General features: G+C 43.9%; 1 protein-coding gene across 3 annotated transcripts in view; it reads left to right on the plus strand.

Moving 5' to 3' along the window:
- tnni1 (troponin I1, slow skeletal type) overlaps window positions 1-8087 on the plus strand; it is a 30199-nt gene extending 22112 nt beyond the window's left edge. For all 3 annotated transcript variants that reach the window (XM_033042465.1, XM_033042467.1, XM_033042466.1), the window contains exons 5-8: window positions 126-215; window positions 4883-5059; window positions 6521-6624; window positions 7839-8087. In XM_033042465.1, the coding sequence (XP_032898356.1) occupies window positions 126-215; window positions 4883-5059; window positions 6521-6624; window positions 7839-7842 (375 nt within the window). In that variant the 3' untranslated portion in view covers window positions 7843-8087. The remainder of the gene's footprint in view (window positions 1-125; window positions 216-4882; window positions 5060-6520; window positions 6625-7838) is intronic.
- The last annotated feature ends 4677 nt before the right edge of the window (window positions 8088-12764 follow it).

Below are 12764 nucleotides of genomic sequence, written 5' to 3' on the forward strand. Positions count from 1 at the left end.
CTGCATGTTAAAGATCCATATAAATGAAAACATGAACCTCATTGAAAATGGATTGTTAATAATTAATTTTATTTTTGCTTCTGTATTTTGCTGCAAAATCAACATTGGCATCATCAAAATCTCAGGAGCTGTGCAGCGAACTTCAAGGGAAAGTGCACATTGTGGACGAGGAGCGATATGATTTTGAAGCCAAAGTGCTACATAACAAGAGAGAGGTATGTCATCAGTTGTGTGTTCATTTCCCTCACCCTCATACACACTACGCTGTTGCAGTTTCCCCTTCAGAGGCAGTTGCGTTTCGATGAAAGACAGTCTTTGAACAGAAGATGGACACAAAAAGCTGGGGTAACTCAGCGGGACAGGTAGCATCACTGGAGAAAAGGAATACGTGCCGTTTTGTGTCGAGACCCTTCTATAGACTTTGAACAGAACTGAACTGAACAACTGAACGATAGTTACAAGTTAAACGCAAAGAGCCCAAGTAACTCAGCAGTTCAAGGCAGCATCTCTGGAGGATATGTTATTCAGTTATAGTTCTAGAGATACAGAGTGGAAACAGGCCTTTCGGTCCACCAAGTCCGCGCCAACCAACGATCACCCGCACATTAGTTCTATCCTGTGACTGATCCCAAACCCGCCCTCCCGTCATATCTTCATTATCCCCCTGATGTCCCCATCTCCGATGCAAAATAGATGGTTCCGAAGAAGGACTCTTACCTAAAATGTCATCTGTCCATCCTATCCGCAGATAATAGACATAAAAAGCTGGAGTAACTCAGCGGGGCAGGCAGTATCTCTGGAGAGGAGGAATGGGTGACGTTTCGGGTCGAGACCCATTTTCAGACTGAAGAAGGGCCTGGCCTTGAAATGTTCACTGTTCCTTGACGACCACAATCGAGGGTCATTCCACTGATGGACATTGAGGGGCAGAGTTTGGTGGGGACACCCCTCTAAACAGCCCGACTGACCAAGATAGTGCCAAAGCCAAGCCACTCTTTGCATACAAGTCCCACAAGTGGATCTGCTATCATTTGTTACAATCGCTCCACTCTTTTAAATCTTTATTTCTTTATAATGTGGATATCTTGATTGTAATCACGTATAGTATTTTCGCTGTCGGGACAGCGTGCAACAAAAAAGCTTTTCACTCTATCTCGATGCACGTGACAATAATAATAAACTAAACTAGGGAAGATATATCACCACAAGGAACTACATCTATGGTAAGCATGTTTCCTATAAAGATAGGAGCGGACACTATTGAGTATAACTATGGGGGTGGAACGGTGGCACAGTGGTATCGTTATAACGCCAGAGACACGGGTTTGATTCTGTCTAGAGGTGCTGTCTGTATGGAGTTTGTACGTTCTCCCTGTGACCGCGTGGGTTTTCCCCGGTTACCAACATTCCAAAGGCGTGCAGGTTTGTAGGTTAATCGGCTTCCGTGAAAGTTGTAAATTGTCCCTGGTGTGTAGGATGGTTCTAGTGTACAGGGATCGCTGGTCGGCGTGGGCCGAGGGGCCAGTTTCTGCACTGTATCTCTCTAAACTCTCTCTGAGCCCTACCGGGTAGAGAAGGTAAGAAGAGTAATGCTCAAAAAATAGTTAATTGGTTGAATTTTTAGGTGATTGTTTAGGACAGTGAGATGCACTGGAATTACCTATAAAAGGCAACTGTGACTTTAAGGTTATAATCTCATTATACTGTATATAATGTCATGAGGCTAGTGGCTCTGTGAGTTGCAGTATTTGCCAGAGAAGCTTGTCAAACCAGTCTGGAGAGCTCCTTGTTGTAAACTTGTTGTAACTGCCTGCAGCCTTGTGAGTTTATGAAGTTCCTCATGCATAAAGACGCCAGAGGCAACAATTTAAATTAGTATTAGAACACACACGCACCTTACGTTAAAAGCTGAAATCTCTTAAACACTGCAGGATGTCGATGACTTTACAACAGTAGTTTAGTTTAGAGATACAGTGCAGAAAGAGCCGACTCTGGACTTACCTGGACTTGTACCTTGTCCTTTTACCATCTGGACGCCCGCAGCAACGGCTGCGGAGGGTTGAGGTCCTGACCACGGGGGAAAATGGAGGAGGACTGGCCAAATTGTGTGCCTTCCACCACAGTGATGAATGCTGTGGTGGATGTATATGTTAAATTTTTATTGTGTTTTTGTGTGTGTTCTTTATAATTGTACCGTTGCTGACATATTCATTTCACTTGCACTTTATGTGCAATGTGACAAATAAACCGTATTGTATTGTATTGTTGTATTGAAACAGGCCCTTCGGCCCACTGAGTCCACACTGACCAGCGAGCCCCACGCATTAACACCATCCTACACATACTTGGGACAATTTAACATTTATACCAAACCAATTAATCTACAAACCTGTACTTCTTTGGAGTGTGGGAGGAAACTGAAGATCTCCGCGAAAACCCACGCAGGTCACGGGGAGAACGTACAAACTCCATACAGACAGCCCCTGCAGTCGGGATCGATCCAGAGTCTCTGGCGCTGCAAGCGCTGTAAGGCAGCAACTCTACTGCTGCGCCACCGTGCCACCCAGTGCCGTGTACTTGTAAGTTTCAACCAGAAAAGGACACAAAGCGCTGCGGGTCAGGCGGCATCTTGGGAGAACATGGAAAGGTACCATTTCGGGTCGAAACCCTTTTTCACATTTCTTTCGTCCTGCATTAGCGGTTCCTTTGTATTCCACCTATTACTCGCCAGGCATTGTCCTGTCTCTCCTCTCTTTTAGCTTTTCCCCACCCCCCTCCCCCACCACAATCAATCTGAAGAATGGTCCCGACCAAAAAAGCCACCTATCCGTGTTATCCAGAGATGCTGCCTGAGTTGCTGAGTTACTCCAGCACTTTGTGTCCTTTTGTGTGTTAACCAGCATCTGAAGTTCCCTGTTTCTAAGTTTTAGCCAGGCTAGGCACTAATTTAAACAAAACACAAATGTGCGGGAGGAATTCAACAGGTCAGGCAGCATCTGTGGAGGGAATGGATAGGTGACATTTCAGGTCAAGATCTTCTTCAGACCACTAATTCCCATCATCTACTAGATATTGGTGCAGGGTGCAGTATCCCTGCTTATTTCCTCTTTGCTGACCTCTGCTTTCTTGTTGACAGCAGCCAGTTGTTTCTTCCTTTTAATGAGGAAGATTATCTCCTTTCTGTCCATTTGCACATCTGATGCAGCTCTATATTAATATAACGGCAGGGAGGCGCAGCGGTAGAGTTGCTACCTGACCGCGCCAGAGACCCGGGTTAATTCCTGATCTCGGGTGCTGTCTGCACGGAGTTTGAACGTTCTCCCTGTGACCGCCTCGGTTTTCTCTTGGTGCTCCGGTTTCCTCCCCCACTCCAAAGACGTACAGAGTTGCAGGTTAATTCTGTAAATTGTCCCTAGTGTGTAGGATAGTGCAAGTGTACAAGGTGATCGCTAGTCGGTGTGGACTTGGTGGGCTGTGCTGTATCTCTAAAGTAGAGCCTCAGAGGGCGGTGGAGGCAGGTTCTCTGGATACTTTCAAGAGAGAGCTAGATAGGGCTCTTAAAGATAACGGAGTCAGGGGATATAGGGAGAAGGCAGGAATGGGGTATTGATTGGGGATGATCAGCCATGACACATTGAATGGTGGTGCTGGCTCGAAGGGCCGAATGGCCTCCTCCTGCACTTATTGTCTATATACACAACATATTAAAACTGTGAACGATGGAACTGCAGATGCTGGTTTACACTGAAGATAGGCATAAAATGCTGGAGTAATTCTGCGGGTCAGGCAGCATCTCTGGAAAAAGTGAATAGATGACGTTTTGGGTCACGACCTTATCTCAGACTGAGAGAATCTTTAAACTGGTTCTTTAAACTTGTTCTTTTGAACAGCAAGTTGGGCTTATGTCTGCATAACTATGCGGAGGGGAGATGCAACACCAAGAAATGAACTGTTTACCAGCATTCACATTAGAATCAGACATTTTAATTCACCATTATGAACCTCCCTTCCTCAACTATTCTAATTTATCCCAGATTACTATTGCGCTCATTAATTCAGTTATGTCCTGATGAGTCAAGAGTCAAGAGTGTTTTATTGTCAAATGTCCTGGATGCGACAATGAAATCCTTACTTGCTGCAGCACAACAGAATATGTGAATATATAAACACAGTACATAATGGGGGAAGAGAAAAAAAAGAAAAAGTTCAATAAATGACTAATATAGTGCAATAATAATATAGTATTTTGCAGTTCAGAGCTCAGAGCTCGTTGTTGTATTTAATAGCCTGATAGCTGTAGGGAAGAAGCTGTTCCTGAACATGGACGTTACAGTTTTCAGGCTCCTGTACCTTCTTCCTGATGGCAATGAGTAACAAGCTTTACATTCATTCTTATTTCAAATAAAATTAAAAATGTAAAAACTGTGCAGCACAAGAATTGATACTTTGGCCCACCATGTGTGCGCTGAACATGATGCCAATTCACCTTTATACGAAGTGGGCGGCATAGTGATGTAGCAGGTAGAGCTGCTGCTTCACAGCGTCAGAGACTTGGGTTCAATCCTGACCTTGGGTGCTGTCTGTGCGGAGTTTGCATGTTCTCCCTGTGACCGCGTGGGTTTCCTCCTGGTGTTCCATTTTCTGCCCACATCCCAGTCGTTTGAGTTTGTACATTAATTGGGGTCTGTATAATTGTCACTGGTATGTAGGGGATGGGTTTGATGGTGGTGTAACATATAACAAGTGTAAACGGATGATTGCTGCTCGGCGTGGAAGAGCTTTCGATCAATAAATCAAAGTAAGCATTGTCTGACCAACGAATGCATTGTCGCATTTATTTTTTGACTGACTCTACTTTCTGCTTTTCCGTCCAACATTTAAGATCCAGGACCTGACTCTGAAAGTTTTTGATCTGAGAGGGAAGTTTAAACGCCCCACTCTTCGTCGGGTCCGCGTTTCTGCTGATGCTATGTTGAGGGCTCTGCTGGGTTCCAAGCATAAAGTATCCATGGACCTCAGAGCCAACCTGAAGTCGGTCAAAAAGGAAGATTCAGAAAAGGTACAAGAACAAACAGCAACCAGAGAAAAGTCTCTTTGCCCATTCACCAAGGAGGATATACGGCCATTTCATAGAACATAGACATCGAACATAGGGCATAGGACAGTACAGTACAAGAACAGGTCCTCCGGCCCACAATGTCTATGCCGTACATCCAAGACCATCACTTATAGTATCTACCTGCACATAACCAATAACCCCCCATTCAATGCCTACCCATATGCCTTTCCAAATGCCACAAATGTATCTCCTTTAACTGCTACCACTGGCAGCACCTTCATGGTCCTCACCACCCGCTGTGTAAAAAAAAGTTGGCCCGACACATCTCCTTTAAACTTTGTCACTCTCACCTTAAATCTATTTCAGTGATACCTCAGTAGTTTATGGATAATTGGAATATACTTGTCCTCTCATTACTTCCCATGATTGAATGCCGTACTATTATTTGCAACCTGCTTCAAACTGAGAAAGCCATTTACTGGGGGTGCTCTGAAAAATTAATACCAGGAATTCAAATTCTTTGTTACAATTCTACGTGTCTTTATTTCGGGGGGAGTTCCAGGGGGGATTTCAAGTGCTCTCTCGTAATTTTGTCCGGATTAAAGGAGGCGCCGGACCAACAGTTGCGGATAATCGGTGGTGGACCTGTATTTATAGTTGACACTTAATTCTTTTTATGCTTCACTGTAAATGTAAATAGATGATATAGCCTAGTTTATAATGTCATTGAATTTCAGAGCCAGCCTGTATTCAAAGAGGTTCAATAACTTTACCTTCAGAGACCACACTTCAGAAGTACTTTTGGATAAATTGAAGTTGTGAAAGGTGCCCTTTTACTGATACATTTATCAACCTTTCATTCTGAGGTTGTATAAAAACAGTGGTAGCTCACTTTATAGTCATAGAGTAGAAACAGGCCCTTCGGCCCAACTTGCCCATGTTGACCAATGTGTTCCATTTACACTAGTCCCACCTTATTAGGCCCTTATCCCTCTAAACCTGTCCTATCCATGTACCTGTCGAAATGCTTATTTTAAATTGCAATTGTACCTGCCTCAACTAACTCATCCAGCAGCTAGTTCCATACACCCACCACTCTTTGTGTGAAAAAGTTACCACTCGGGTTCCTATTAAATCTATCACCCTCACCTTAAACCTGCTGTATATCCCCTGGTTCTCAATTCCCCTACTCTGGACTAAGGACTCTGATCTAGCCGATCTATTCCTCTCATAGTTTTATACACCTTTATAAGATTATCCCTCATCCTCCTGCGCTCCAAGGAATAGAGTCCCAGCCTGCTCAACCTCTCCCGAGATCAGACCCTCGAGTCCTGGCAACATCCTTGTAAATTTCTCTGCACCCATTCCTTATGTTGGGTGAAATGGGAGAGTTAAAATGTTTACACGTTTCCTTTATGATTAAATAGACTGCTGTTGACAGGTGTTGTATCCCACCCTTAGGAACGTCCAGCTGGAGTCAGTGACTGGCGTAAAAATGTGGAAGCAATGTCTGGAATGGAAGGCAGGAAGAAAATGTTTGATGCTGCAAAAGCCCCAACTGGGCAGTAAGTATGGACATTACATTACATTACATTACGTTTCTAGGCTGTACCATGAATATCTGAATCCTACATTGTACGAGTTTAATGCAGAAATTGCCTTTTAAAAATACGTCGAAAATAGACCAGCATAGCACAGGAATAGATTTTGGCTCGCAATGACTTTGCCAAATGTGGTCTAGATAAATTAATCCCATCAGTCTGCAGGTTCTCCATATCCTTCACTTCCATGCATATAAGGAGAGAAGAAATGTGAATGGTGAAGAGATGGATGGGAGAGACGGATGTGAATCCAGGATGGGCAGGGAAGGGGGGGGGGGGGGGGGGGGGGGAGGGACAGGGCATTAAAATGGGCAGGGAGTGGGGTGTTGTTGTTGGTCAGTTACCTTAAATTGTCTCAGGTGGGGCACAGGAATATATTCCCAGGAATGTGAATACATTAAGCCCTCGCCTAACGGACCACGGGGAAGGGGCGGGGGGGGGGGACGGTGTCTGATATTGCCGCATGTCTGCTATAACCGAATGACGGGGGTGAATATTAACTCGTTCAACCCACGGGCGGGAGGGAGGAAACGCGGTATCGAGGGGGGTTAAACCAGCGGGAATTCACAGATCGGGGAGCCACAGCCCCTCGGCCTCATGCACGGTGCACCAGGGAGGGGCCCCGGTACTCATGCTGCCTTCCTGCTGCTCGCTCTCTCCGCTCCCACAACCAGATGTTCCCGCCACATGGTGTAACTGGGGGGAATGGGGTGCCACAGGTGCCTCCATCCGCTATAACCAATGGTGGCGCAGCGGTAGAGTTGCTGCCTTACAGCGCTTTCAGTGCCAGAGGCCCGGGTTCGATCCTGACTACGGGTGCTGTCTGTACTGAGTTTGTACATTCTCCACGTGACCGCGTGGGTTTTCTCCGAGATCTTCGGTTTCCTCCCACACTTCACAGATGTACAGGTTTGTAGGCTAATTGGCTGGGTATAAATTGTAAATTGTCCCTCGTTTGTGTAGGATAGTGTTAGTGTGCCAGGGTCACTGGTCGGCACAGGCTCGGTGGGCCGAACGGCCTGTTTCCACGCCTGTCTCTAAACTAAACCGAAATCCGTTATATAGATGTTTGTTATTGCGAGTATTTACTCTATATGTTATCGTATGATCAATAATGAGCTTTGGAAATTGCATAATGACTTCTCCCCTCATGCATTTTAATTCTGTTTACTTTTCAGATAATTTTACTTCAAGAGATTCAATTCAAGATACGTCCTTTCCCAGTATCTCTAGCTTTACATGCTCACATTTCCCTGCTTTTGAAGGTGTCCAGAATCCAGTGGGAAAACAGTGGCCACACCGGATGATAAACAATGAAGAATTCTATTTTAAGACAATAAATATAAAATAATTAACTGTGATGTTCTGCAAATCCTGTAAATTCAAATGAAATAAAAGTAAACTTACTGCCTGGGTGAAGAAGTTAACATCAGTCTCTCATTTGATTAATTTATGTAGTTGGCTGGCATTTAGATTCATAGAGTCATATAGCACAGAAACAGTGCATTTTGCCCAACTCGTCCAAGCGTACTGAGATGCCATCTAAGCTGGTCCCATTTGCCCATGTTTGGTCCATATTCCTCTAAATCTTTTCTATCCATATTCCTGTCCAAACAGTGCTTCCACGTCTCAAAAAAATATTTCCTTAAATAGAATCCCAAATTTCCTGGAATTTGATGGTATTTCCTGAAATTGTCAAAAATGCTTCCTGCGTGCTATTTCTTGTTTTTTTCCCGCGGGCATATGTTAACAACACATAGAAGAACAAGGCAAAACAGATCTATGTAACTTACTACACCGTATCTGCCTGCTTCTGTTACTCACTTGTACAGTATTATGCAAGGCAGCTTTCGTTGCCTCCAACAGCTTTTGTTGTCTTTGTTTTTTCAACCTGCTCTCATGTGTCTCAGTCTCTGTTCTCTCTCCCTCTCTTCCTCCCTCCTTCCCTCCCTCCCCTTTCACTCACTCCCTCTCTTTGACAATAGGTGCAGGAGTAGGCCATTCAGCCCTTCGAGCTAGCACCGCCATTCAATTTGATCATGGCTGATCATCCCCAATCAGTACCCTGTTCCTGCCTTCTCCCCATATCCCCATGACTCCGCCATCTTTAAGAGCCCTATCTAGCTCTCACTTGAAAGTATCCAGAGAACCGGCCTCCACTGCCCTATCTACCTGCGCTGTCACTTTCAGAGGATTATGTATTGGTACTCCTAGATCCTTCTACTCTGCAGTACTCCTGAGTGCCCCGCTGTTCACTGTGATAATCCTGCCCTGGTTTGACTTCCCAATGTGCAATATCTCACATTTATCTTGTAATTATTTGTCCAAATTACCTTTTATGCAAATTTACTTTGGCTAGTCCCATCACAGTTTCTCAGGTTCCGCCCACATCCAGATTGTGCAGGTTGCTAAGTAGGTTTACGACCTTAATTATATGGGTATGTAGTAAAATCTGGGCGAGGTTGATGAGAATATGGAGTTAATAAAATAAGGCGGTTCTCTTCGATATAGTTGGCTTGCAGGGAAAAGAGTGGAAATAAGTGCAATGTGTGAGGTTGGAATTAAAGCAGGTGAGAGCATCATAAAGTTAGTCCAGTTGGGTAGGGTCGGTGAAGGAAACGAAGCAGAATTAGAAAGCCATTCACTTTTTGTAGCTGTTATTGGGTTTGAGGCAGGAAGTAAACTATTTTGGAGCTGACGTTGGATGAGACAGTTATTGGAATGGAAGATAGTGGAGACAAGGAAAATAAGTTTAAGAGAGTACCAAGGCAGCCACACTGAAATTGGAGGAACAGCACCTCATTTTGCACTTGGGCAGGTTACAACCCAGCCGTACGAATATTGATTTCTCTAACTTCAGGTAACTCTTGCATTCCCTCTCGCTCTGTCCCTCCGCCACCCTTGTCGTCCAGCTAGTTTCGCTGTTTGCTTTACTAGATCCCTTCATTATCACCTTTTCCACAGCCAATAATGAACCATTGTGGACTCTATCTTTCCTTGCCCAATGGTGCTGGGTCTAATTTGTTCTGAACCTTTTCATACCTCCAGTATCCCACTCCACTGCAGGTGGAGTATCCCACTCGGTCTGAAGAAGGGTCTCGACCCAAAACGTCACCTATTCCTTTTCTCCAGAGATGCTGCCTGACCCACTGAGTTACTCCCGCAATTTGTGTCTATCTGAGGCAGGGAAAAAATGGGATTGTTAGAGCAATCTAGATGATCCTTAAAAGGTGAACAATTTTGACAATGTGAGCCATTGCTCTCTCGTGGGTTAAGTGGTGCAGGCTGGCCTGACAGTAAGTGGCATGACCAGATGATGTTCATACACTTTCAGGTCTGCATTACTTGGAGTTAAGGGAGCCGATTAAAGGATGGGTAGGAAAATGAGAGATAAAATGCTGGGGTTGGAATTGGTGATGGCCATGGTGAGTGATAGTGATTGTTTCTGTGAGGACCCAGGGTATCTCAAAGGTGGAAGCATGGTTGAGCAAAACTTACAGTGTGCAGAGAATCAAAGGCTGGGCATCGAAGCTTTTTGCTGACTCATCAAGTCATAATCATGGAGTCATGGACACGAAACACATAGCGCAGGAGTAACTCAATGGATCAGGCATCATCTCCTGGAGGATGTAGATAGGTGACACTTTGGTTCAGGACCCTTGTTCAGATTCCAAAAATCTCCGGAGTACAAAGAAGGGTCCTGACCAAACCATTGTCCATCCTACTAGTTTGAGGAAGGACATTCTTGTTATTGAGGGAGTGCAGCATAGATTCACCGGGTTAATTCCCTGGATGGCGGGACTGACATATGATGAAAGAATGGGTCGACTGGGCTTGTATTCACTGGAACTTAGAATGGATGAGATGGGATGATATAGAAACATATAAAATTCTTAAGAGGATTGGACAGACTAGATGTAGGAAAGATTTTCCCGATGTTGGGGAGCTCAGAACCGGGGGTCACAGTTTAAGAATAAGGGGTTGGCCATTTAGGTTTCAGATGAGGAAAAACCTTTTCACCCAAAGAGTTGTGATTCTCTGAAATTCTCTGCCACAGAAGGCAGTGGATGCCAATTCACTGGATGTTTTCAAGAGAAAGTTAGATTTAACTCTGAGGGCTAACGGAATCAAGGAATATGGGGAAAAAGCAGGAACGGGGTACTGATTCTGGATGATCAGCCATGATCGTATTGAATGGCGGTGGAGTCTTGAAGATCCGAATAGCCTACTCCTGCACCTATTTTCTATGTTTCTATGTCCTCCAGAGATACTGCCTGACCTATTGAGTTACCACAACATTTTGTGCTTTGCTAAAGATTCCAGGATCTGCAGTTTATTATTTCTTCATAGAGTCATGGAGTTGTACAGAAGGAAATGGACACACCTTGTCCATGCCAACCTTTTTGCCCTTCTACACTAATCCCATTTCCCTGCATCAGGATGGTATTTGTACTTCAGAACTGTAGATATAAATGAATTGGAAGGAAATTAAATGTAGGAGATGATGTGGACACAATAGGGAAAAAGAGCAGAACCACAAGATTTTTATTCTTAGTGACAATGATCATAAGCATTGTCACTAGTTATTGATGTGTCGGCACAGTGGCACGGCTGGTAGAGCTGCTGCCTCATAGCACCAGAGAACCTGGTTTGATCCTGGCCTCGAGTTTTGTCAGTGTGGAGTTTGTATGCATGGGTTTTCTCCATGTGCTCTGGTTTCCTCTCACATCCCAAAGATGTGCGGATTTGTAGGTTAATACGTCTCTGACAATTTCTCCTAGTGTGGAAGATTTTGATGGGAATGTGGGATAACATGGAACTAGTGGGAATGGGTGATCGATGTTCGGCATGAACTCGGTGGGCCGAAGGGCACTTTTCGATGCTTTCCTGCGGAAGGATGTGCTGGCTCTGAAGAGGGTCCAGAGGAGGTTTACAAGAATGATCCCAGGAATGAGTTGGTTAACATATGATGAGCGTTTGATGGTACTGGGCCTGTACTTGCTGGAGTTTAGAAGAATGAGGGGGACCTTATTTAGACCTACTGAATAGTGAAAGGCTTGGATAGAGTGGATGCGGGGAGGATATGGAAGGAGATGAGGAGGAATTTCTTTAGTCAGAGGGTGGTGAATCTGTGGAATTCTTTGCCACAGAAGGCTGTGGAGGCCAAGTCAATGGATATTTTTAAGACGGCGATAGATCGATTCTTGATTAGTGTTAGGGGTTATAGGGAGAAGGCAGGGGAATGGGGCTAGTGGGATGAGATAGTTCAGCCATGATTGAATGGCGAAGCAGACTTGATGGGCCGAATGGCCTCACTTATGACCTTGTGACCTTATGATGCTGTATCTTTCACTTAGATTCAATCAGTCAAGTGTCTTTAAATCATCAAAACTGAGATGTTGCTCATTGTAGAGGCTGCAGGAGATTTCTTCCGGCCTATAGGCTAATTTATTTGCTCTGTGATTTAATTCCTGCCTTTATTCTAAATACAATATAAGTCATTATTTTTTGCTTCTAATACATTTATTGAAATATAGGCAGGGTAATATGATATAAAACAATATTACTATAAATCACAAACAACTAAATGTCCCTGTATATTACAAAGAACCCAATAAAGAGTATTGGATTTGTTTCCTGTTTCTGTTGATATAGTGCACAACTACTGCTTAAGATATTGTTGATTTTATTGATATCATCGTGGCACTGCACGCAAAGCAAATCTTAATTAATCAAAGGTTTCTTTAAGTCCCATTGTTAAAGATTCAATGATGCATGCTTTTATTTTATTTATGCATGCTTTTATTTAATTCTCAGAAACACTTTTGAGTTAACAACTAAAAAGGATATGAGATAATAATATCACATTGAATCTGACATCTGTTTTGGGTCTTAACATTTAAGATATTTTCCCTTTTAAGGAATGACATTTAAAAGTTTTAGTCCAATAGTCATGCGTTCTCAGTTTAGTTTAGCATTAGTTTAGAGGCACAGTGCAGAAACAGGCCCTTCGCCCACCGAGTCCGCGCCGACCAGCGATTAACACTATCCTATACACACTAGGGACAATTTACACTTATACCAAGCCAATTAACCTACAAACC

This window comes from Amblyraja radiata, chromosome 24, assembly GCF_010909765.2.
Source record: "Amblyraja radiata isolate CabotCenter1 chromosome 24, sAmbRad1.1.pri, whole genome shotgun sequence".
In the NCBI taxonomy this organism is placed as follows: Eukaryota; Metazoa; Chordata; class Chondrichthyes; order Rajiformes; family Rajidae; genus Amblyraja; species Amblyraja radiata.